The sequence below is a fragment of the Capra hircus genome, chromosome 3, assembly GCF_001704415.2.
Source record: "Capra hircus breed San Clemente chromosome 3, ASM170441v1, whole genome shotgun sequence".
Classification (NCBI taxonomy): domain Eukaryota; kingdom Metazoa; phylum Chordata; class Mammalia; order Artiodactyla; family Bovidae; genus Capra; species Capra hircus.
The window spans coordinates 66,165,076-66,186,533 of NC_030810.1; the positions used below are offsets into that span (position 1 = coordinate 66,165,076).

The 21,458-nt window shown below is 39.1% G+C and overlaps 1 protein-coding gene across 1 annotated transcript in view; it reads right to left on the reverse strand.

Moving 5' to 3' along the window:
- GTF2B (general transcription factor IIB) overlaps window positions 1-19,174 on the reverse strand; it is a 31,501-nt gene extending 12,327 nt beyond the window's left edge. Inside the window, exons 1-2 of the mRNA XM_005678142.3 lie at window positions 19,038-19,174; window positions 14,281-14,387 (exon numbers count right to left, since the gene is read on the reverse strand). Coding sequence (XP_005678199.1) covers window positions 14,281-14,387; window positions 19,038-19,054 — 124 coding nt within the window. The 5' untranslated portion in view covers window positions 19,055-19,174. The remainder of the gene's footprint in view (window positions 1-14,280; window positions 14,388-19,037) is intronic.

Genomic DNA, 21,458 nt, shown 5'->3' on the forward strand with positions numbered 1-21,458 from the left:
TCACAGCATTTGTCACAGAGAACTAATCCATCAGTAAAATTGTAGGTCCCTTCAAGGTAACATTTTTACTGGTCAGCTGAGTACAAATTTCTGTTAATAAAACTTTTTAAATGTTAAAAGGATACATTCCCCAGTGGTGCACAGGAGTCTTGATTTTGCAACCCTAAGGTCTTTTGTGAGCAATGTAAAGTTTTCTTGTACCTTTAATACTTTATCATATTCACCTGGATCTTCAAATAGTACCATAATGGCTACCTTGTCTTTACCACCTTCCAAAATTCACTCTCTATATTCTTAGGTTTGTTTTCTGTTTTACTGATTCAATTTTCTAGAACGTTAAATCAGCTTATTGCTATCTAAAACAGTTTTACTGTGTTTGTCTCCTTGTGCTATCTTCTTTCTGACCCTTTTTAATAGAGACATTAAAGGAGCTTTATTTCACTGATCACAAAAAAAGCAGTTATTTTCTATAATTTTTTATTGGTAAACTGTATCAGGAGAGGGCTTCCCTGGTAGCTCAGCTGGTAAAGAATCTGCCTGCAATGCAGGACACCCTGGTTTGATTCTTGGTTCAAGAAGATGCCCTGGAGAAAGTAACTGGCTACCCACTCCAGTATTCTGGCCTGGAGAATTCCACGGACTATACAGTCCATTGGGTTGCAGAGTCAGACACGACTGAGCAACTATCACTATTACCAGGAGAAGAATTTTCTATTAAGTCCACAGGACTGCTGTTCCTCCACTGTAGCTTGTATTCATAAGCCTCAGGTTGATTTTTATGCTTATTTATCCTATAATGAATTATCAATCAAAGTCCACCGGAAAACCTTCCAATCCACCACCTCAAGTATTCTCAGCCTCTCTGGATACTCAAAAATCCCTGGTAGACAGAAAAGAACCCAAACAAAACTAAGCTTCTGGTATGATTCAAAAAATGTATCAATATTAGAAAAGATACGGGTAGACTTGTAATTAAAGCAAAAACAATAAAAAGTAACAAAAAATAAATAAAAAAATAACTTTAACAAGATAGAACTTTCTCAGGTTACCAGTCCATGAGTTATAATAGTTTTGGATTGGTGTGACTCCCCGTATTTTTGAGAAGGCATCCTCATCATGATTTGCACTCTGCAGCGTATGACTATTGGTAGTTCCCTCCATCATATTGTTCTAGCCAATGGGAAGCAGAAAAAGGGAAAGCAGATCCCTTAGGGCTGGTTCTAGAGTTGCACCAATCTTTTCTACTTTACAGTGCATCCTAGAATTCAATCACATGGCCACAGCTAACTACAAGGGAAGATGGGAAATACAGGCTAGCTGAGGGCCATGGGACCAGTTAAAATTCAGGGATTCTTATTATTAAAGAAGTGGGGCTTCCCTGGAGGTTCAGTGGTAAGGAATCCACCTGCCAACGCAGGAAACAAGGGTTTGATCCCTGGTTTGGGAAGATCCCACATGTTGTGGAGCAATTAAGCCTGAGTGTCCCAACTATTGAGCCTGTGCTCTAGAGCTCATGAGCTGCAATTACTGAGCTTGGAAGCTGTGACCACTGAAGCTTGGCATGCCCTAGAGCTCGTGCTCCGCAACAAGAGAAGTCACTGCAATGAGAAGCCCACGCAACACAAGTAAAGTAGCCACCACCCACCACAACTAGAGAAAAGTCTGTGCAACAACGAAGGCCCAGCACAGCCAAAAATAAATAAACAAAATTACAAAGAAAAAAACAATATATCAATAATACAGTGATCTTAAAAAAAAAGAAAAGAGTTCAGTAATAGCTACTGGGAAACAACCAGCAGTTTCTGCTACATGGAGTAACGGGATCAAGAGAAAGAAAGTATATCCCCTAGAAACAAGGTACTTTGCCTGACAGTCTAAAGGAAACAGTTCAGTTCAGTCGATCAGTCGTGTCCGACTCTTTGTGACCCCATGAATCGCAGCACGCCAGGCCTCCCTGTCCATCACCAACTGCCGGAGTTCACTCAAACTCACATCCATTGAGTCGGTGATGCCATCCAGCCATCTCATCTTTTGTCGTCCCCTTTTCCTCCTGCACTCAATCCCTCCCAGCATCAGTCTTTTCCAATGACTCAACTCTTCGCATGAGGTGGCCAAAGTATTGGAGTTTCAGCTTTAGCATCAGTCCTTCCAAAGAACACCCAGGACTGATCTTTAGAATGGACTGGTTGGCTCTCCTTGCAGTACACAGGGACAAATTAAACACTTAACCTTTGTACCAGGCAAGCTACTAAAGCTACAATCAATGGTATTTTGTAATACAACATCAAAATCATAATGGCTTAAGATAGCAATTTTAATAGAGGGGAAAACTGCAACATACCAAAAGCAGCCAGGAAGCTAATACTGGAGAGATAAGTCTGACTTTCTAGCCTGACCTAGACTCAGGATATTTTTGTTTTCTGTTTTCTATTGTAAATTAACAAAAGAATTTTTAAAAATGGGATATTGAGAGGAACTGCCCCAAATTTCACATCTTTCTGCCATCTTTCTGGAAAAGGATTTAAGTTATTTTGGCGTACCACCCACCTCTATTAGAGAATTAAGAATTAAGAGTCTTAGAATAGTATTTCCCAAGCTATTTGTTTTCATAAATTAGATTTCTCTAAAAGCATTTAATTTAAAACAACAAAAGTTTTAAAAAGTGCTGGTAAGTCAAAAGCTTCAATAATCAAAATATATTATTATTCAGGACTTCCCAGGTGGTGCAGTGGTAAAGAATCCACCTGCCAAGGAGACATGGATTCAATCCCTGGGTTGGGAAAGATTCACTGCAAGAGGAAATGGCAACCCACTGCAGTATTCTTGCCTGGGAAATCTCATGGTCAGAGGAGCCTGGTGGGCTACAGCCCACAGAGTCTGTAGAGTCGAACATGACTGAAGTGACTTAGCACACACTGGGCTTTTACTAAGTTTCAGGCACCAAATGCTTTACATATGACATCCAGAACCTTCCCTAATATTTGAGAGACCTGAGGCAAAATTATAAGCAGAGATCAACAGGGTCGCAAAGAGTCAGATACGAAACTATTTAGGACTAAACAACAAACAATTATTATTATTTAAAATGGATAAGTCCAAAGCATTGAATTTTTTAATTAGGTCCCCTGGAAAACTGTTTAAGCCGTCACATTGTATTTTTTAAATCTAATGCTGAAAATGAAATGCATCATTAGCTTCCCCACCTTCCTCAGTCATCTAACCTTTCTCACGTTTCAAAGAATCCAAATTTTCAGTCTAGGGTTACTATATATTCTTATCAGAAATCCTGCATTGATGATAACTTTGAAGGGAACTTTGGTCAAGAGATACTTCATAAAAAATACTATTAATAATGTAGTCAGTCTCTAAATCAACTTATGTTCCCACAATGTAAACCAGGTACCAACTCATGATGAATTATCCTCTAGAAACAAACCAAATCATGGCTAATTTCCCAGACCAGCCCATAAAAGCCTATTTTATCCATGTTTAGACCCTTGGAGAGGGGATGAACCTGTACAAGTCAACAGTGATAATTACCGTTTGGAAAACAGTTCCATCCTTGAATATGTGAACAGACCTTGCTTCTCCTGAAATACAGGCAGATTTGCAACAGCAGCATCTAAGCTTCCTGAAATACAGGCAGATTTGCAGCAGCAGCATCTAAGCTAAGGAGCTATGGCTCTGATAGGAGATGCATCTTACCTTAGCCACAATAACATTTAGTCATTCACACACTAATCCTTTCAGGCCTCTAACCTATGGTGTATGTTTCTTTACCCCTCTACCTGGAATGACTTTCCCTCCATAAACCCTAACATTCATAATGATCATGTTTTCAATGTAAATTCAACAGTAATTTCCTCAGGAAGTCACCACTTCCTTTCTAGTGCTCTCCTCAAACTCGGAAGATTTGTAATAGAACTTTTACCACTTTCTGTTGTTTTAATTCACCCCTTCCTTCCACACACTAGCCAAAGAGCTAGTCCAGAGCTTGCTTACTGCACCTCACCTTTCCAACACTCTCCCTGACCAGCAGTGCTTAACAGAAACACGTAGTACAAAGACCAAAGGCTTTTCAAGTCCAACAGATCTAGATTTAAGTGTCACTTACTAAACAGAGACTCCTGAGTTAATTACCCAAACACTCCAAGCATCAGTTTCCCTTTTTGTGAAACAAAAAAACTACCTACCTCAAAGAACAGCTAGCTGTGTTACCTAAGCAAAATTAGTTGTTCTCTAATGCTTCAGAGAAAGTAGCATCTATATTAAAAATTCTGAATTAGGTAAAAACACTGTGTCTGAGGGCTTCCAAGCCATGACAAAGTAAGAATTTGAAAATGAATACAAATACTCCTTACTTTAAAAATACAACTTGGCCATCTTAAACTAAATGTTTTCCTTTAGGAAACATTGCTAATGCAAATTTAAAGATCATAATTTGATAATGTTTAAAATACTATAATTGTAGCATTAAATATGATAGACCAATAACAATCTCTAAAACACATTCTGCAAATGACCTGCTAGGGAGAATGGCATCTCAGACTTAGAATCACTCTTTTCTCCTACAAGGTTAAGAAAAAAGGAGTACTTACATTCCAAAATATGTATCACTGAAATCTCATACTAAAATTCTACTGTATATTTTATACATTACCTCATTTGATTCTTAACAATTCCTAGTAAACATGAGATTTATGGTACATGCCCCTGCAGGGGGGCTGTACTTATTTTACATATAAAGAAAGCTAAGCTTGGAAAAATTATACAACTTGACCTAAGTCACATAACTCATTAAGTAGTAGAGCCAAGTCTAGACTCCAAGGCCAAGGACTACTAGTTTTTCCAGGAGCTATGGACACATACAGATATCTGGTTTACAGGAATAATTTGAAGTCTAGATCTAGAGAAATGGGAAACATGAGGGCAAAGATGAAAAGTCTAAAGAAGTACAGGGATCTCAAAGAATGTGGCAAACTATAAAGTTTACAGGATAGATCTGTGTTTCTTAACATGTTACCAACATAAGACCTGAACCAGAGTTCCTGAAAGTGGGGCCTGGAGTCTTTTTAAACACATTTCTCAGCTGACGCTTAATGCACATTCACATCTCAGATTCACTGCTATTAACAATATCCAGAATAACTTAAGAGGGGAAGGTCAAAGTGATTCATTTTTGTCTTTCAAAGTCATCTAAACTCCCAAGAAAAAGAAATGCAAAACAGCCAAATGGCTGTCTGAGGAGGACTTACAAATAGCTGTGAAAAGAAGGGAAGCGAAAGGCAAAGGAGAAAAGGAAAGATATACCCATTTGAATGCAGAGTTCCAAAGAACAGCAAGGAGAGATAAGAAAGCCTTCCTCAGCAATCAATGCAAAGAAATAGAGGAAAACAACAGAATAGGAAAGACTAGAGATCTCTTCAAGAAAACCAGAGATACTAAAGGAACATTGCATGCAAAGATGGGCTCAATAAAGGACCAAAATCATATGGACCTAACAGAAGCAGAAGATATTAAGAAGAGGTGGCAAGAATACACAGAGGAACTGTACAAAAAAGATCTCCATGACCCAGATAATCACGATGGTGTGATCTCTCACCTAGAGCCAGACATCCTGGAATGTGAAGTCAACGGGCCCTTAGGAAGCATGACTACGAACAAAGCTAGTGGAGGTGATGGAATTCCAGTTTATTTCAAATCCTAAAAGATGATGCTGCATAAGTGCTGCACTCCATATGCCAGCAAATTTGGAAAACTCAGCAGTGGCCACAGGACTTGAAAAGGTCAGTTTTCATTCCAATCCCAAAAAAAGGCAATGCTCAAACTACCGCACAACTGCACTCATCTCACATGCTAGTAAAGTGGTGCTTAAAATTCTCCAAACCAGGCTTCAGCAATACGTGAACCATGAACTTCCAAATGTTCAAGCTGGTTTTAGAAAAGGCAGAGGAACCAGAGATTAAATTGCCAACATCATTGAAAAAAACAAGAGAGTTCCAGAAAAACATCTATTTCTGCTTTATTGACTATGCCAAAGCCTTTGACTGTATGGATCACAACAAACTGTGGAAGATTCTGAAAGAGATGGGAATACCAGACCACCTGACCTGCCTCTTGAGAAACCTGTATGTACGTCAGGAAGCAACAGTTAGAACTGGACATGGAACAACAGACTGGTTCCAAATAGGAAAAGGAGTTCATCAAGGCTGTATATTGTCACCCTGCTTATTTAACTTATATGCAGAGTACATCATGAGAAATGCTGGGGCTGGGAGAAATACAAGCTGGAATCAAGATTTCTGGGAGAAATATCAATAACCTCAGATGTGCACATGACACACCCTTATGGCAGAAAGTGAAGAGGAACTAAAAAGCCTCTTGATGAAAGTAAAGAGGAGAGTGAAAAAGTTGGCTTAAAGCTCAACATACAGAATACGAAGATCATGGCATCTGGTCCCATCACTTCATGGTAAATAGATGGGGAAACAGTGGACACAATGGCTGACTTTATTTTTCTGGGCTCCAAAATCACTGCAGATGGTGACTGCAGCTATGACATTAAGACGCTTCCTCCTTGGAAGGAAAGGTATGACCAACCTAGACAGCATATCAAAAAGCAGAGACATAATTTTGTCAACAAAGGTTCACCTAGTCGCTATGATTTTTCCAGCAGTCATGTATGGATGTGAGAGTTGGACTATAAAGAAAGCTGAGCGCCGAAGAATTGATGCTTTTGAACTGAGTTGTTGGAGAAGACTCTTGAGAGTCCCTTGGACTGCAAGGAGATCCAACCAGTCCATTCTAAAGGAAATCAGTCCGGTGTGTTCACTGGAAGGACTGATGTCGAAGCTGACACTCCAATACTTTGGCCACCTGATGCAAAGAGCTGACTCATTGGAAAAGACCCTGATGCTGAGAAAGACTGAGGGCAGGTGGAGAAGGGGACGACAGAGGATAAGATGGTTGGATGGCATCACCGACTCAATGGACATGGGTTTGGGTGGACTCCAGGAGTTGGTAATGGACAGGGAGGCCTAGCGTGCTGCGGTTCATGGGGCCGCAAAGAGTCGGACACGACTGAGCGACTGAACTGAACTAAGACTATTCTCTGGTATTTTCCTTACATTACTTTTAAGAAAAATGAATGAATTCTGTTTTAAGTGGTATTCAAAAAGTGGCTTTAATCTGATAACACTATTTCTATACAACACTTCACTGTGAAATCCTAATTTATAAAAGTCTTGATAATTTACTAACTGAATACTTTATAGCCTGTAAGTACATATAAACAATGTACAAGGTCAGATTTATGAACAAATTGATAATCTAAATATGATTATACTGCCACCTAGTGCTCAACTTTTAAAGTGACATAATCACACAGGATTGTGGGTGGGGACTGACAAACAGTGCTGTTGGAGCCAACAGTTTCATGGTAGAAATGACAAAGCTTTGCTTTAAAAATTGGCCCTATTTGAGAGATCACTACCAATATTTTAAGGGTCATTGACAAAACAGCCAATGACAAATAATACTTCAAATGTCTAAAATAATCTTATAATTCAAATGTCTACTGTTACATGTTGTAAGTAGTTTTACAAACAGCTAAAAAGAAATTGGAAACAATCTAAATTATAAGAGAGACTAAATACTACACAACCATTTAAATACTGCGGAAAAATTAAACAAGACATCAAATTGTATTTTCCAAAGATAGCAGCAATAATATCTCCCATCCATATTCTTCCATAATATGACATTGTTACCCTCACCTTGGGGCTTCCATGGTGGCTCAGCTGGTGAAGAATCCGCCTGCAATGCGGGAATCCTAGGTTCGATCCCTGGGTTGGGAAGATCCCACAGAAAAGGGAATGGCTGGCTACCCACTTCAGTATTCTGACCTGGAGAATTCCATGGCTTGTATAGTCCACGGGCTCACGAAGAGTCAGACATGACTGAGTGACTTTCAGTTACTACCCTCACACTGGTGAAGGTGAAGTCAAGGTGAAGTCGCTCAGTCGTGTCCGACTCTTTGCGACCCCGTGGACTGTAACCTACAAGGCTTCTCCGTCCATGAGATTCTCCAGGCAAGAATACTGGAGTGGATTGCCATTTCCTTCTCCAGGGGATCTTCCCGACCCAGGGATCAAACCCGGGTCTCCCGCATTGGAGGCAGACGCTTTAACCTCTGAGCCACCAGGGAAGCCTCACACTGAGGTGGGGCTACTTCTTCTCCCCTTCCAGTCTAGGTGGGTCCTAGGACTGCTGTGACTAACAGAATACAGAAGTGACTTTGTTTCATGGCACAGCCCATAACTACTTGAGCCCAGCTTCCACTCTCCCTCAGAACACTTGCTCCTGGGATATCTTTCTTAGAAACCAACCACCATGTATGAGCTATTCTAATACAACTATGGAAAGGCTTTAGAGGATGACACTTCAACATAGGGAGGTCAAGGAGCAGAAAGGTACCAAAATGCAGTTGAGAAGCCATTATGGAAGTGGACCCTCCAGGTCCAGTTAGGGATAAAGCAGTGGCCTAAGTGAGTCCTTCCCAAATTAATGACGTGTAAAATTTTGAGCAAAATTAAATGGCTGTTACAAGCCACTAAATTCTAAAGTGGTCCATCATGTAACTGAAACAGAAACTGGTTCCAGAAAGTATGATATTGCTTTAATAAAGTCCTAAAATATGTGGCACTGGTTTTAAGACTGAGTGATGGGCCTCAAGTAGCCTACAAAGGATGGCTTGAAGGACAGTGAGAAGTGTTATTAGAGACTATAAAAGAAGCATATCACACAAAACATATTTTTTGCATTATGAATTATTTCACTTAAAAAAAATAGTAGTAATGGGCACTCTTACTTGATGACTCAATAGAGAGGGGTACAATACGGCTCCAAAAACGACAGTTAAGCAGCATCTGGTCTTGAGTTTAACATTAAAGGGAGTTAGTGACAATGGGATGCCCTAAGTTTCAAGAACATATTAATATTAACTACAGAGTTGTCTAGAAACAATTCTAAAAGAGCTTGTTTCTAAAGTTGTCTGGTGACTATTTAAACAAAAAGCTATTCAAAGTGCTTGTTCAAGAAATGTTATAACCTAAAAACTTTCAGGCAGTGTAAAATTTCATGGCAAATATAATCAAACTATGTACACCAAAATTATTTATTAGAAGACATATGATGATGCTATCTAAATATAAATCACTATGAACATCAATATCTCAAATGTTTAAAAAGTTACAAATTTTATGCCCTCAGTGGACTACAGAACTGAGCTGACAAAAGAGCATATGTCTTTAAATCAAAATGATGGAGGAAATCTATTATTAATACATGACAATGATATATGTTTCTGTATATATGTACATATGTGTATGTATTTTTAAAATTTAGACTCATGGAAAGTCATGATCAATTAAACTATTTTCAACATAATTTGACTGACGGTAACATCAGCAAAATGGAACTTTCTGTTTGCAGACTCTTTCTTGCTTGCCTCCCCTTGTCTGGTCATGAAATAGATTCGTCACTTGCAGGGCATCATATTATACATTTAACCACAATACCTGTGAATGAGCCTACTGTGTATGCTAAAACAAAAGTTTGTTATATTTTATGTCAGAAAACCCAGCATCACGAACAGATATTTCTATATATAGAAAAGTTCAATCAGATTATACTTCTAAATTTTCAGGCCTTAAAATCTAGCCTAAGGACTTCCCTGGTGGTCCAGTGGTTGAGAATCCACCTTGCAGTGCAGGGGACATGGTTTTGATCCCTGCTCAGGGAACAGAGATCCTACAGGTATGTCATGGGGTAACTAAGTCCACATGCCACAACTAGTGAAGTGAAGTGAAGAAGTGAAGTCGCTCAGTCATGTCTGACTCTTTGCAACCCCATGGACTGTAGCCTGCCAGGTTCCTCCGTCCATGGGATTTTCTAGGCAAGAATACTGCATTGGGTTGCCATTTCCTTCTCCAGGGGATCTTCCCAACCCAGGGATCGAACCTGGGTCTCCTGCACTGCAGGCAGACTCTTTACCATCTGAGCCACCAGGAAAGCCACAACTAGAATGTGCCACAACTAGAGAGTCCGTGCACCACAATTAAAGATCCTGTGTGATGCAACTAGGACCAGAGCAAGCCAAATAAACTGAAGAAAAAATAATTTTAGCTTACATCGTTAGAATGAAAAATACCATTTTTGATGCTGTTCAATAATAATAATAAAGCAAAATTAAAAGGAAATTAACTATCTTTGGTTAGAGATAGGAGAAAAAAAAAAAACAAGTAAAATTTAGGATTCCAAGCACTAAAAAGAATATAAGACTTGAGAATTATATCTTCCTTCTCTAGTAATTTAATTGTATACAACTATCTTGCTAGTTACAGCAGAAGTGAAGCTGATGGACAGACTGGAAATATAACACAGTATTTTTCCACTATTTATTTTTAAATGGTGACAGAGGTTAAGAGAATCAAGAAATTGAAATTCTAATTAATCTGTCTCTGTCTCACTCTTACATATTATCAGTTCAATCTTACTACTTGGTAAGAATTCAAATGTTCTCATTTAACTTGGGCGTCAGCAAACATTTTCTGTAAAGGGCCATAGAAAACATTTTATAAAGGCTTTGTGGGTCCAGAGGCCAAACTGAGGTTATTTTATATATATATATATATATATGTGTGTATATATGCAATTAAACAAAAAGAGAAAAATCCACTAGTTTTTAATTTATTAAATTAAAAATATAATAACCAAATATAATCTGTTATAATACAATTTCTACTACTGGGAATAACAGAATTCTGTTTCGAAGGATAACACATCACTTAATCAGAGTTCAACGTTAGTGTTCCCTACCATTAAAAAAATTTTTTAATCAATTAAAAATAGTCATCTGTCAGTGTTATAATAATAAAATTTTATGTATCTTACTTTTAAAAATGTCTTCCCTCACGCAGACAAGTACAATCAAATACTGACATTAATCTACAAGCATTTCTAATAGAGCACATTCACTGTTTGGAAGGCATTTATAGAATCTTATTACATTCTTCTGATATTTGCCTTTTAACATGTCACTACATTGTAGATTAAAAAATCACTTCCAATTAAAGATTAGGTAGAATCTCCTTAATTACAGTTAAGCAGCTTTAAAATATGAAAATTTCCTTTGCACTTGTATCCTGGTCTGAAAAACACTGATTTAAGTTTGAGTTTGGAAAATATATCCACTGTAGATTTGAGTGGGAATTAAAATCTTAGTTTTTGTTTTAACTTCTGACAACAATGAAAGTATGTAAGATGTATTAAAGCAATTTGACATTACTTATGTTTTAAATAATGCTAATCGTCAAACTGGCTGTACTACAGTGTAATCAATCAATCACCGCTTTGCCTTTGCAGTTCTAGATTGAGTTTATTAATAAACACTAGCAACTCTGCAGGAAAACCTAATTTCTGAAGCCATTTGTGTTCCATAGTAGTGGTTGACGGCAGTACTGGCTCAGAAAAACTTCAACCTTGCCCCAGAGCTTTAAAAAAAGTCACAAGAAAACTTTGCCATTATTAAGTTCCCAAATGACTGTGTAGTTAGGCAAGTCAAGATACTCAGCTTCTATTTCTGACAAAAATTTATAGAACTGATGACAGTTAAGTCCATGAGAGTGCATGAAATTCACCACTGACATTATATATGGATCAAGATGAATTCAAACCTTTTCCACAACATAGCAAATGAATAATACAATGGATAACTATACACTTGAAAAATCTTCCATTTTCACAATCTTTATGAGTTTGTCCAACTAAGTCTTCTGCACTACACATTATTTTCAACACATCCTAGCAGATTCTACTTCAGGTTGTACTGAATCAGTATTTTGGCAATTTAATTTAGAAGTAGTTTCTCCTGTAGTTGTTCCATGCAGCTGATTCACAGTCTATGAAACTCTGCACTGACTCTGTGAATAAACAAATCAGCAATATCATTAACACCTGCCTAGTCATCAAGAGTCTACAAAAAATACTTGAAATAAATTATCTTGTTTTTAATTCACTACTGATGTCACTCCGAACATCCTCAACTCTTCAAGCAACTGTTTCTGCCGAGAGGCTAGCGGTCTTAACTAAGTTTATATTCTCTGGACACATTTCTTTAGCTACTACAAATAGACACAAATAACTGATCATTGGTAAATGATCTTCCCTGTTTGGCCCATAAATGAGCCATTCAGAAACTTAACTGCAGCCTTATTTTTATTATTTTACTTTTGTGAAGAAATTCGGCTGTGATGAGATATTCTACTTGCTATTTTCTAAATTTTATGACCACTGTTTTCCTGAGTTAGCAGTATTGCGATGAGTGCTTAGCCTGAAAATGTCAATTGTCTTCTTTTGGTTATCTATAGTATGGACCATATGATAAGCACAATGCTTTGCCGTTTCATCCAGTAACAAACAACTTATGCTCCACTATGCCTTAAAAACATGACATTCAGAGTTCATCTTTTTCTCTCTCATTTTGACTTGATGGGTATGCAATGGTAACAAAATAAATAAAAAGTTGCAGTATGGAGGTATGCCTGGCACTCAAAATGCTGCAGATTTATAAGTGGGATTTATAGTGCACTGAGCAGCAGTATGATGTGATGAGAAGAACATATAAGATTTTTTTTTAATTTATTTATTTTAATTGGAGGCTAATTACTTTACAATATTGTAGTGGTTTTCGCCATACACATGTTCCTTTCACAACCACTAAATTCTGCTGTTGCAACATGAAAGCAGCCACAGACAATGTATAAACAAATGAGTGTGACTATATTCCAATAAAATTTTATTTATAAGTTTGACTTTGATAATATTTTCACATGTCCCCAAATATTATTTTGATTTTTTAACCATTAAAAAAATGTATAAGTCATTCTCAGCACACAGGCCACATAAAAATAGGTGACAGGTCATAATGGAACTATGGCAGTGGAACTAGACTGCTGGACCACTTAATCCTCAATTTCTGCCATCTCTAAATGAAGATATACCTCACAGGTGTCACTAAGGAAAAACTGAGTGAATATGTAAGTCATTCAGAACAGTGCCTAGCATATAAGCTTATTAACTGTTAATATTGCTTACTGAGTAGGATATAATTGCAAATGGGTTTCAATTCCTGCTAACAACTCTGCATGATTTAAAACTCCCACTGGAGGACTGAGGCAAGCAGCCTACTTGGAAGAATATTACACGTGCTCCAAACAAGACACTTCCACAGTGTAACACTATCCGTGTTTCTGTTACACTGCCCACAATCCTACTAGCAGTTTCATCCTTGAGTATTTCAAACCTTGAAGTATTATACCTTTTCTCAGGTGCTGGAGACAACCCCCTCATAAGAAAAATTTCTGAACAGACTATCTCTTTCCTAAAGTTATACTACAGATCTAGATTAGTGAGCAAGGCTCAGACGGTAAAGCGTCTGCCTACAATGCTGGAGACACGGGTTCAATCACTGGGTCGGGAAGATCTCGTGGCGAAGGAAATGGTAACCCACTCCAGTATTCTTGCCTGGAAAATCCCATGGACCAAGAAGCCTGGTAGGCTACAGGCCATGGGGTCGCAAAGAGTTGGACACGACTGAGCAACTTCACTTTCACTTTCAGGAATAAAGTGAAATTTTAAGAAGCAGTATTTTGGGCAATAACAATTTCACACTAGAAATTCATAAATAAATCAGTCTGTATGAGCAAATGAAATTTAAACAAATCTTTTTTTGATAACTAAAAGGCCTTGCATGAGACTCAATACCTCTAAAAGACATACCTTTATTACCCCCAAATAATTCATGCTTATCTAATTTCATTGCTGTGAAAAAATCATGTTTAAATATAAGAAAATCACAAAAGATAGATTACATTTATTCATTATTTCCATATGCACAAGTGTGCATCAAATATTTAAGCCAAAAAACTCAGGAAACAAGGACTAAAGGCCTTTCCTTCTGGATTAATTACCTCAATTTTAGATGTTCCATTCTACCCCACATTATGAAATATACGTGTTTCTACAGACAGTAAAATATGGTGTCTCTGATTTTACTCTCACTTATTTCCTTTCTTCTAAATCTATTTGCTTTACAAAAAAATATGTATTACCTGTAAGAGGAAAAAGTAAAAATGTATTCATTAAAATAGAGTGTGGAAAATATACAAAAGCAAAGTACCCAAAATAGTGTCTTCAGTTAAAATCATAGTAACTGCTTACCTACAACCAGGCCACATTCAGGACAGATCATATCACCAGCTCTGTAGTCCTCCACTAGGATTGCATCTGGATGGTTTGGACATGTGACTCTTGGAAGAGCATCCAAACTACACGCAAAAAAAAAAAAAATTTAAATATCCTTCTAACCAATATGCAACAGAGTACTAATCCTTCGGAGGGGGAAAGAGGTGGATTCTGAACACTTTCCCAATAAATTTACAGTACATTTACACTTATAATAATACATTTAAGCTCCAATTTCAAAGTAAACATCCTAGTTATGTTACTTTAAATCCTACTCAGTAATTAACAGATACTACTGGAACTGCCTTTCGTAAGAATAGTGCCTGGTTTGCAGAATGGAAGGCTTTAAAAATGTAAACAGAAAACAAGCTTTTTTTTAACATGTAGACTACTAAAATGTTTATAAATCTTGATTGGTATGGAAATGGCTACCTACCATCATAACACGCAACATGTACATATAACCATCTGGTCTGCGACCCTTGACACTTACTTCTCTGGTAAGAGAATAAATTTCAAGTCTGTGTTTTTCTACTCACTGGATACCTTAGTAATAAACCTGAATGTACATTGAACCTAAAAAGGATACAAACCAAGGTGGTAGATGTGGCTCTGCTGAACTTAGGATGATTTCATTTAGTCCAGAACTGAGTTTGTTAGCACTCAAGAAATGACTTCAAAAGCTACTTTTAAATCTATTTGTGAGATTAATAATTTGCTCAATTATTTTATTTTGAAAATAAATAAGGCAGTATGGGGAAGACACATCAGCCTTAACTGACCTGACAGAATCAGTTCTAAAAACTATCAAAGATATTTAACATAGATCTAATAATTATTTCTATGGCTGTGATGTCTTACAATCACAAATGTCTGGTATCATTGAAAATAAGCCCTTCACTTGAAGTAATACAGAACAAGCTTCACAAATATATATATAAAAGACAACATCAACTATTCTTGAAGTATGTAAACAGGTATTTGTGGTTTTGGATAAAGTTTCTCAAACTAGCAAACAGTTCAGAATGGTAACTTTCGACAGAGGTGATATCCACTGAAAAACTGATAAAATAATCCATATTCCCAAATGTACACATTCAGGTTAACCAGAACACATCTTGAATCTTCTCACTGGGAAAACAGGGAATGCAGGTTTAGTTTATATTCACGTTTATTAAACTCTTGAGAGTCCCTTGGGCTGCAAATCAAAACCAGTCAATCCTAAAGGAAATCAGTCCTGAATGATGCAGCAGCTAAAGCTAAGTAAAGCTCCAATACTCTGGCCAGCTGATGTAAAGACATAACCCACTGGGAAAGACTCTGATGCTGGGAAAGACTGAAGGCAGGAACAGAAGGGGGTGACAGAGGGTGAGATGCTTGGATGGCATCACTGACTCAATAGACCTAAGTCTGAGCAAACTGGGATATCGTGAAGTACAGGGAGGCCTGGTGTGCTGCATTCTATGTTGTTACTGAACAACAGCATGCTTATTCCATAAACTTCTACTAGGAAAAAATTTTAATAAATTATAATAAATAAAACATTAAGAAATTAGTATAAATTATTTTTCAAAAACTGTGTCAAAATAAAGGACAGTGTTAGAAAAGTTAACAGTAATTACAAATGTGTACAATGGGCAGCCATGTGGCACACAGCATTCAAAGGACTGATATATTTTGTACTATTAAAAAGCAGAATATTGTGTGCATGTATATGTATATAAAAATGATACAGGAACAACTCAAAGATATGCTGAGTGAAAGAGTAACATAGGGATTTCAGAGAAAACTGAAAAAAAGAACTACAGTTACATGCATAACATGAGTAAATCTCCAAATGCTGACCAAAAGACACCAGACACAGAGGAATACATACGCATTTATATATAAAGTTTAAGTCAGGCAAAAAAAATCTATAATGTTAAGAATAAGGATGTAGTTTTCTTTGAGAAAGAGTACTGACTGAGGGCATAAAGGAGGTTTCCAGAGTGGTAGTGGTATTCGTTCGGGAGACTTGGGTAACAGCTAAGTGTACATGCTCACTTTGTAACTGAACTGCACACTTAAAATCTGTGTGCTAAAAACTTCACAAAAAAAGGTAAAAAGCAAGATGGCATTCATTTTTTATATTAGACTACTTTTTGGAAGGAAGAGAGGTTAGGATTATATGAATATGTTTGTTAAACCACAGAATCATTAGGAAAACACCAAGAAACTGGTTACAATGACTGCTTTGGAAAAGAATTAGATGGCTAGGAGCGAGGGAAAAAAGAAACTGCTTTTCACTTTTCTTCTTGCTTTTTATGATTTGCATGTGTTACCTATTCAAAATAAAATAAAATTGTGCTCAAGCAGTTAACTTTTAATTAAATAACCCACAAGGGTAATACAAAAGAGGAACCACAAGAGTAGGGTAGTGGGGGAAGTCAGGGAAAGAAACAAGAGGGAAGGAATGGAGTATACCACCGCCACTGACATTAAAACAACTTAGGCTGCCTAGGAAGCCACATAATTCCAAACTTCATTTTATAGTTATCCTTTACTGTGTGTCTAGTACTGTACATCTATTATTAATCTTCATTAGCAACCCTTCAAATTAAGCATTGCTGCTACTGCTGCTAAGCTGTTTCAGTCGTGTCCAACTCTGTGCGACCCCACAGACGGCAGCCCACGAGGCTCCCCCATCCCTGGGATTCTCCAGGCAAGAACAATGGAGTGGGTTGCCATTTCCTTCTCCAATGCATGAAAGTGAAAAGTGAAAGTGAAGTTAGTCGTGCCCGACCCTCAGCAACCCCATGCACTGCAGCCTTCCAGGCTGCTCCTTCCATGGGATTTTCCAGGCAAGAGTACTGGAGCGGAGTGCCATTGCCTTCTCCACAAATTAAGCATTACCTCTATTTTAAAGATTATGCTCAGAGAATGATTTTCCTGAAGTCACAGAACTAATGAGTGGTAGAGTTTAGATCTGAACTCACAACATTTGTGTTCTTCTCTGTGAAAACACCAAGCAGTTTCATAGTCCAGTAACTGTCCCTCTTCCTCAGGGGGAAAAAAGCTATCACAGAAATACTAACATCCACCTTTGTTCTCACGGGTAAAAAAAAACTCAAAGAGATGGACAACTGCAATAAGCCTAGGGAAAATTTATTTCAAAGAAATATCTCACATTTTTTCTTTTAATGAAGAGAATAAAGCACACAAAGGAAATGTTTCCGTAAAGAATCTATCAAGTGAATTTCCTATATGTAACTACTACAATATGTTATAATAAAGCCCCAATATAACCATATTCACAGCAGATCTGCCCTAGGAGAATGTTATATATAGGTGTTCTTGGGAAGCTAGTTCTCCATTTACCTACAAGGAACCCTAACCTGACAGAGCCACACCCAAATAGAATGATTGAGCATTTAATCACAGAATTAGAATCAGTCAGTAAACAAGTATCACTGGCCATAAGAGTTGTTTCCAAGTAGTTTAGCTAAGGCTGCCTCCTGCCCCATCTTTTTAAAATACAGTAACACAAAGTAGTAAGCCTTGGTACTCACCAGAAAGGGCCTGTACTACTCAAAGATTATCATTTTGTGATGATGGCTTTCATCAGGAACTCAATTCCAAAGATGAGAACAAGTTCAGAAAAATTATACCGGAGTTACCTTGCCTTCCAGAAGCTACAGAACTTAATCTGATATGTTTAATACATTATGAGTTACCAAGTGTGACAACAGGAAACAGATATCTGAGATTCTATACTCTGTTCTAATACTAACCTTGGAAAAGTCAACATGGGCATGACTCAGTTTACACTTAGGCAAAAATCCTAATATCTACCTCAGAGATATGAGGTACATATCATGAGAGACATAATTAGGGTCTGCAAGCATTTTTCACGTCACAGGATTAAAGGCTGTCTCTAATGCCACTGTATGCATTTGCAGTAGGTATCAATCAGTACATCACATTTTTAAAATATATTAGTGACTTCTCTGCTGCGGCTGCTGTTAAGTCGCTTCAATCGTGTCCGACACTGTGCGACCCCATAGATGGCAGCCCACCAGGCTCCCCCGTCCCTGGGCTTCTCCAGGCAAGAACACTAGAGTGGGTTGCCTTCTGAGTGACTTCCCAGTATGTTAATTTTCTGCAGGCAAAATTTTCTTCAGGAGTATGCAGATGACATCTCTAAAGAAATCTCTTAAGGAGACTTATCAACTCTTCAGAAATGCCTTAGCTTTCACTTCAAAAGGCCTCGGAGATGGCTATCAGTTTCCATCAGGTTTACCAACGCTGACGTCCCTAACTTTTTGTCAGATGGATAAAGGCCTAGAACTAACCCTTTCCCGCTCTCTAGAAGAGGATTCACGGACCCTCTGCTGGCAGGCCAACAGATAAAAAAACAAGCGTAGACAATTTAAGAAAAAAAGGACAGTTGGATCATACGCAAAAGACCCGAGGCCAGGGGCTGGGGACACCGGAGCCCCCCACACGATAGTGCCTGGGTGAGAAAACGACCAAGGACGCTGGAGGAGAAACGCCGGCGGCTCGTTACCCCCTGCGACACCCCTGACAGCCCTGCGTCTGGAAGTGCCTTTGTCCCGGGCGGCCAGCCGGTCCGGCTGCCTCTCCCCGCACTTCCGAGGCGTTCTGCTCGACGAAGCAGCGGGAGCGGCCGCCCTGCTAGCCCCGGCACTCGCCGCCCGCCCTTCAGCTGGCTGGGCTCTACATGACGTACTAACCGGCTGGTAGACGCCATCTTCCCGGCCACTGCGGCTCCAGCTACAAACAACGACAGACGCAACCGCAAACAGGAAGAGACAGTGGCGACGAAACGCAGCGAGACGGGCTTTTATAGGCGAATCGCCCACGCAGTCGTAATAGGGCGTGGCTACGGGTCCGGAGAAGGGCCAAGAACAGTGAGCTCGGGTACGTCCCGTGCTTTGCGTTTTCTTACTTCCCTATTCACTTTCGGTCATTTTCTATGTGGCTGGGCAAATATAGGAAATCACCCGGGAAAATTCCCAAGGGCACTCTGCAAACGTGCTGCACCAGAGATACCCTCAACTTGACTGAGTTACAACACAAAATACTGGGCTTCGTGGAGGGGGCAAAGCCCGCATCAGTTCACTTCAGTTCAGTCACTCAGTCGTGTATGACTCTTTGCGACCCCATGAACCGCAGCACTCCAGGCCTCCCTGTCCATCACTAATTCCTGGAGTCCACCCAAACCCATATCCATCGAGTCGGTGATGCCATCCAACCATCTCATCCTCTGTCATCCCTTTCTCCTCCTGCCCTTAATCTTTCCCAGCATCAGGGTCTTTTCAAATGAGTCAGCTCCTCGCATCAGGTGGCCAAAGTATTGGAGTGGCAGCTTCAACATCAGTCCCAGCAATGAACACCCAAGACTGATTTCCTTCAGAATGGACTGGTTGGATCTCCTTGCAGTCCAAGGGACTCTCAAGAGGCTTCTCCAATAACGCAGTTCAAAGGCATCAATTCTTCGGCGCTCAGCCTTCTTTATAGTCCAACTCTCACATCCATACATGACCACAGGAAAAACCATAGCCTTGACTAGAGGGACCTTTGTTGACAAAGTAATGTCTCTGCTTTTTAATATGTTGTCTAGGTTGGTCATAACTTTCCTTCCAAGGAGCAAGTGTCTTTTAATTTCTTGGCTGCAATCACCATCTGCAGTGATTTTGGAGCCCAGAAAAATAAAGTCAGCCATTGTGTCCACTGTTACCCATCTATTTGCCATGAAATGATGGGACCAGATGCCATGATCTTAGTTTTCTGAATGTTGAGCTTTAAGCTAACTTTTTCACTCTCCCCTTTCACTTTCATCAACAGGCTCTTCACTTTCTGCCATAAGGGTGGTGTCATCTGCATATCTGAGGTTATTGATATTTCTCCCAGCAATCTTGATTCCAGCTTGTGCTTCCCCCAGCGCAGCGTTTCTCATGATGTACTCTGCATAGAAGTTAAATAAGCAGGGTGATGATGTACAGCCTTGACGGACTCCTTTTCCTGTCTGGAACCAGTCCATTGTTCCATGTCCAGTTCTAACTGTTGCTTCTTGACCTGCATACAGGTTTCTCAAGAGGCAGGTCAGGTGGTCTGGTTTTCCCATCTCTTTCAGAATTTTCCACAGTTTGTGATCCACACAGTCAAAGGCTTTGGCATAGTCAATAAAGCAGAAACGTGTTTTTCTGGAACTCTTGCTTTTCCGATGATCAAGTAGATGTGGGCAAAGCCCGCATGCCCGAAGGCTAAACACCCCTCCCCCAGCCTGGAGTCAGCTGCTCCAGTTTGACCACAATTCTTACTTGCCAAAGGGGCAATTCCACCAAGGTGTTCAGAAAAAAGAGAAATTCACTTAGGTCAGCCCCAACAAGTGTCAATTCAGGCTCTATCATCAGCTAGCAAGCTTCTTAGGTACGTCCTTTGCACTTTGGGGTAAGCGGCAATAGTATATCTGCCTTGCGTACCCTTTTAGAATTGGCAGGAGATGAAACAAAACCATGTGAGATCACTGTCCCAGTGAGGCAGGGAGATGTAGGTCCTACCTTGACTGTTGTTTTCATGATCTTTGCAAATGTGGCATAGCTGAAATATAGAGAACTTAGCAAAACTGGTTAAATACTGCAAAAGGTCTCTAGGTTTATTAATTAGCCAAACTAATATCAGAATAGTAATAAAAATAACAGCAACACTATCACTACTTTGCTGAAAACAAATCACCCTTGACCCTGGGGGAACTGGAAGGAAAAAAGGTGCTCCCAGCTTCTATGGGGAGGAGAACTTAGAATATAGTGGCTGCTTTGTTCTTTGAGCATGGGACTTAAATGCCACTGAGCCCTCATTGTTTCCTTGAAAGGTGGGACAAACTCCTTTCCTTAGAAAGAATAAGAGGCCGAAGTTTAGGCACCGAAATCCAGATGGAGTTGGGAGAGCATTTTGTGTGTGTATGTGTGTGGGGGTCTTCTGCGCCCTAATACTGTAATTTAAAAACTTGATTGTGCCTTTGTGGGAGATTTCTCCCTCAATATCTGGAAAAGTTTCAAAAGGCCAATTTATTTGAGCTGTGCCAAGTAAAACCCCGGAAAGAGATTGGGGGTGCTGCACCCTAATCCAGCAAGAAGTTTTCATAGTGGAGC